At 41.0% G+C, this 5,346-nt stretch overlaps 1 protein-coding gene across 1 annotated transcript; it reads left to right on the forward strand.

Moving 5' to 3' along the window:
* The first annotated feature begins 2,363 nt into the window (after positions 1–2,363).
* On the forward strand, positions 2,364–3,678 carry LOC118473297 (uncharacterized). The gene is made up of 2 exons (XM_035962509.1): positions 2,364–2,483; positions 3,053–3,678. The coding sequence occupies exon 2, from the start codon at positions 3,059–3,061 to the stop codon at positions 3,440–3,442; it is 384 nt and encodes a 127-aa protein (XP_035818402.1). The 5' UTR covers positions 2,364–2,483; positions 3,053–3,058; the 3' UTR covers positions 3,443–3,678.
* The last annotated feature ends 1,668 nt before the right edge of the window (positions 3,679–5,346 follow it).

Raw genomic sequence — 5,346 nt, forward strand, 5'->3', positions numbered from 1 at the left:
GTTGAGCCTCCTGGCAGGTGGGCCTAGTGGGCTGCAGACTCATGAAGAGAGGAGGTGGGGGTTAAGGGCTGCTGCAGGGTGGCCCAATATCATGTATTTTTTTTCTTTTTTTAACAAAAATGATTAAGCACGATTAATCACGCTTAAGCATTTTCACCACCATACCGCTCGCTCAACGCTTAGTGCTTTCTTGAACCTTGCTGGTAGAAAGAGATGAGAATATCTTCACTTTTTTTGTTCATCAGCTTGTGTAAATCTACATCGCCTAATCAATGTACTAGCTAGTACTTTGAACATTGTTTAAGCCTGCATAAAGATTTCCACAACCAAACAGGGGAAACACTACAGTTACAGTGCAACCACAATTATGAACTTGCACAATCATAACCAAGCTTCATAATGACTGAATCTACACATCTTATCTATTTGCTTTTAGTCAAATCCTTCCCTGCAAATAGTAGTACCTCTTAGCTTTTAGTAAAATCCTTTACATTATCTAATACACACAGTATGCTTGTTCTTATCTATCTTGCAAGTAGTTCAACATGAGCGAACTGCTTATGAGAGAAGACGGGATAAACAAGTGGAGGAGAATATAAAGAAGATGCAAGATTTGGGTCTGAACAAATATACTTCTGTTCTAAATAATTCTGTCTCACCATCTGCATCAACAAAGGGGAAACATGCAGCAAACAAGATAAATACTAGTTCAGATTCGGATTCATATGTCTCTTTCTATCTCCTTGACGATGATGATCAAGGAGATACTGATGATGACAGTGAATATTATGAGCAGCCAAAACCCCTGGCAATGAAGGTGCTCCTTCTATCTTCAAAGTAGTGGATGCCAAATAGTTGCATTGCATTTCAATGTTTTTTATCTGGTGTTTAATATATGCTCATGCCTTTAGATTCATATTCTTTATTTCATACCTCTTAATTAATATATGGTCTTGCTTTTTAATGCACATGACTTTTTTTTGTGGACAGTATCCTAGAAGAGGTAGAAACACAACCCTTGCTTCAAAGAAGAAGATAGACCCCAACATGGCTCCAGGCATTAGGTTCAGCAAGAGAGTGAGGGCAGGTGCACAACCAGAGGAGCAATCTTCAAAAAGGTTTCACTCTACAGAGACAGATGGCCACAATGTACAGGAACCAACAGATGGAAATGATCACATACCAAACAGCCCTACTACACCTGGACTTGCTGATCATTTCAGCAGAGCTGCAGAGGAAGCCATGGCATCTGCTGCTCATGACAGTACAGGTGATGCTGAAGGCAACAGCCGTACTACACCTGGACTTGCTGATCATTTCAGCAGAGCTGAAGAGGAAGCCATGGCATCTGCTGCTCATGACAGTACAGGTGATGCTCAAGCCAATGTAGCTAGAGATGAAGAAACTGAAGGCAAGTTCTATTTTTTCAGTCAAATAAGGCATCTCTTTTGCTGATTTGCATGAAACAAAACAATTTCATTATTCAATAAAAGCGAATTATATTTTGTAGCTCCTACACAGCGAGCACCAAGGAGACCCAGGGCAGCAACCAAGGGAAAACAACTGGATAGGATGACTAAAGTTATGCAAAGGAGACTGCCCATAGCTGTTGAGGAAGGCAAAAAAAGGCCACATGAACCTGTTCAAGCTGCCAAGTTTGCATCAGAGGCTGGCATCATTATTCGGGAAACCATGTCTATCCTAACTCGTTGGAAAGATTATAAGGACGACCAGAAATACTACAACAGCTTTGTGTCACAGCTAAATGTAAGTGCATTACTGATTCTATGGTTCACTTGTATACTGCTTAACCTGAATTGACTAACTATGGAATTGTCATATGCATAGGGGCGCTTGTCCGTTAACACTGAGGACAAGGCAACAAAGGAAGCTTGCACCGATATGCTACGCTCTGCGGTAAAAAACCAGCGTTATCGGCTCAAGCAGAAATACTTCAATGGTGTACCTGCAAATGAGATTAGCACAACTTCTCCTGTATCTTACATGACTGATGAACAGTGGAGGGCATTAGTTGCAAAGTGGTCTGATCCAAAGAACATGGTATGGGTATCTTGTCATATATTGTTCTTTCACTATACGTTTGCAAAGGATCTTCGCATATTGAACCTATGATCTAATCTGACATGTTCATTCTCTTGTAGGAAATAAGTGCAAAGAACAAGCAGAACCGCAGTCAAGTCAAGTTTCATCAGGCTACGGGTTCTCGCTGCTATGTGGCACACTTACATGCATATGTAAGTAACTATTACCTTGTACTACTACCTGCACTTGTGCACTCAACTTCTATTGCATTTGATCTGAGCAAACTTCGCTGTGATTGTTTATCCACGAAACAGAAGCAGAAGAGAAACCGAGAAGAACCCAGCTTAGACCAGACTGAAGAACTAGATGCGGTGGACGCCTTCAAGACCTGTCATACCAGCTCCAAACGTGGCCTGAGTGAACCGGCAAGAGAAGCACTTGTAAGTTCATTTGTTTTCTTTATTTAGTGTAATTTTTATGAGATCATATGAGGGAGGCTGGCTGTGGGTCGATGGAACGAAGGGGAGTGAGATCGATGAGTGAGATCGCTTGTCCCATCCCAGGGGAGTTCAGATCATAGTCTATTTTGTCTGCCATCAAATTTCTGAAATGAAAGTAAATATCATAGTCTATTTTTTGTAGGACCCGTGCACTAGAAATGTATAGGTTTTAGAGTCTTTGTTAAGCAAATCTGCCATAATTTGTAACTGTTTTCACATTATTTTTCATAGTCTATTTATAGAGTATTTCAAATGAATAGCTTTTAATTTGCCATCAAATGTATAGCTTTTAAGCAAATCTGCTATAATTTGTAACTGCTATAATCTGCTATAATTTGCCAACAAATGTATAGCTTTTAGAGTCTGTCAGTCTATTTTTCATAGTCTTTGTTAATGCCTTGTAGGACCCGTGCACTAGCAATGAAAGTCACTGTTTTCACATTATTGTCAGCATCTTCCTGTTGCTCATTAGCAATAACATGTAACTGTTTCTGTCCATGATATTTCAGTCTCATATGGAGGCTTTGAGGGCTGAACCTGTTGCTGAAGGTGAGATGCCAGCATCCAGTGTGCACCTTGTGTCGAAGGTGCTGTCCCAGAGCAGCTCACACCAATTCCTGAAAAGCGTCGGCATCAAAACATCGGCAACCTCCAAGGCTTCATCATCAAATCATAGTGAGCTTCGGGAACAACTTGCAGCTGAAGCGACGGCTGCTGTTCAAGGTGAACTCGACCAGCTCAGGAAGAAATGTGAAGAAGCTGAGGAACAGCAGGCGAGGACACAAAGGGAGTTGGAGGAGTACAAGAAGATAACAGAGAAGAACAGCAAGGAGATGGAGGAGACCAATGTGCTCATCAAGAAGCTCTTGTCCTTGCATGGTAACTCTTCTTCGACATGAGGGCTGCTAGTCAGAGCTGCTGTTTTTGGCCTGTTCTTTGACATGAGGGTACCCAAAAACTCTAGTTGCTCGTGGGTGTCAACTTTTGATTATATGCTGTTATGTTTGTGCAAACTCAACTGAAATGTGAACTCAAGTGGTGATGCTATGAACTGAGTTTAGTGTTGTCCACTTAGTTTGTATGCGCACTGGAATACTAGTTGTATTCATCTATGGAATATGGAATTGTGTGCTCATTCCTCTGTTCTAGTATATTTTGCAATTTCCAATAAAATTATTCTCTGCACATCTGTGACCAAACTGGTGGCATATAATAAAACATATGCCACGTCAGCTGCCACTGTACTAGCCACGTCAGCGTTACGTCAGCGCTGACGTCAGCTGCCACGTCACTAGCCACGTCAGCGCTGACGTCATACGCATCAGCACCTTCCAAACGGCTGGTAATGACCAAACCACGGCTCTATCTGTGACGATACCGTACCGTCACAGCAACCAAACGGCGTTAACAACGCCGTCAGTTTGCTCGGGCAGACGACGAATTATGACGGAAAAGTGTCTTCCTCTATGACCACAACTGATCGTCATAGCATGCATTCACTTCCATGACAACGCGCCTTTCGTCACAGAATGTATACACATCGATGACGAAACTGAGTAGTCCGTCACAACACAACAAATGTGACGCGACCCCTATGACCAAATCGAACTCGTCACAAATTCGTCACAAACCTTACTCTGTGACGATATATACACATGCAGTGACGCAATACGAACGTCATCGATGATAAGATCTCTACTAGTGTAATGAGTCCCCGAGAAGCAGAGAAATCAACCCGCCGTCCATACAGATGTAGTTTTGTGTCTTAGGAATCTTACGCCAAGAGCCCTGATCTTTCTGGTAATTGACGCCCAGTCCAGTCAACTCGAAAATCAGAGAAATTAAATTTTAAATAGATTCTTAATATATAAATTAGTGCTAAAACTTGTAAAATGCATAGAAAAGTCATTTGTAGTCCAAATCACTCCATTCCAGTTCCTAAAATTTTGTAATATTATTCTCTACCACTGGAAATCTCTGTTTTGTCATGAAAATAGTAATAAAATTAATATCTTATTTAATCCTATTTTAAGCACATAAAACCTTTGTAAATTCATATCTTAAAATCTGTAACTCCAAAAATTATGATTCATGTTTCTAGGATTTTATTTTAATGTGTAGATTATTACTGTGTATTTTGTTTACATGTTTGATGTGATGTTAATTTTCTCTATATACTATGCTTGTTTGTATTGTGGCGAGTAGAAGAACCCGTGACCGAGGATCCTGGTGAGCAGCAGATAGAAGTAGCTGAGCAGGAGCTCATTGAATGCAAGTTGTGCCCTTGACCACTTTTTACCCAATAATGTTCTTTAATACCATTCATTCATGCATAGGTTAATTTTGATGGGACCCGATAGGTCACCCTAGATTGTTTATCTCAATACCTTGTTTACCCCTGAATCACTTGGGTAGTTTTGCTATTGCTTTACATGGTTTTGGGATAATCATTTATTATATCTGTGTTCCAATTCTTTTGTTATTCTATTTATGTTCATGTCAAGATCATTAATGTTAATTGGAACATAGAGCTTAACTTGAGTAACACATGTCACCACAAGGGATTAATGGGATGCCCTTGGCTGACTAATTAGGAAAGCTAGTGGAAGACTACCTTACCCGAAAGGGGCAAGGGCAGTAGGGGAGTTGCATGCAAGGAGGTTCTCGGGTTGATTTTGCTGCGATGGCGGTCAGACGAGGGATTCTTGCAAGTGCTCTTCCCATAAACTATAGCGGGTTTTCGAAAGCTAGTGGAACTTTGTAAAGGCCTCGTAGTGTTGCCCTGCCTCGCCTCCTAGGTAGA

The sequence above is a fragment of the Zea mays genome, chromosome 9 (genome assembly GCF_902167145.1).
Source record: "Zea mays cultivar B73 chromosome 9, Zm-B73-REFERENCE-NAM-5.0, whole genome shotgun sequence".
NCBI lineage: Eukaryota > Viridiplantae > Streptophyta > Magnoliopsida > Poales > Poaceae > Zea > Zea mays.

What these genes read in the sequence shown, in the direction of transcription:
- LOC118473297 (XM_035962509.1), top strand. Translation starts at nt 3,059, where the DNA reads ATGGAGGCTTTGAGGGCTGAACCTGTTGCTGAAGGTGAGATGCCAGCA.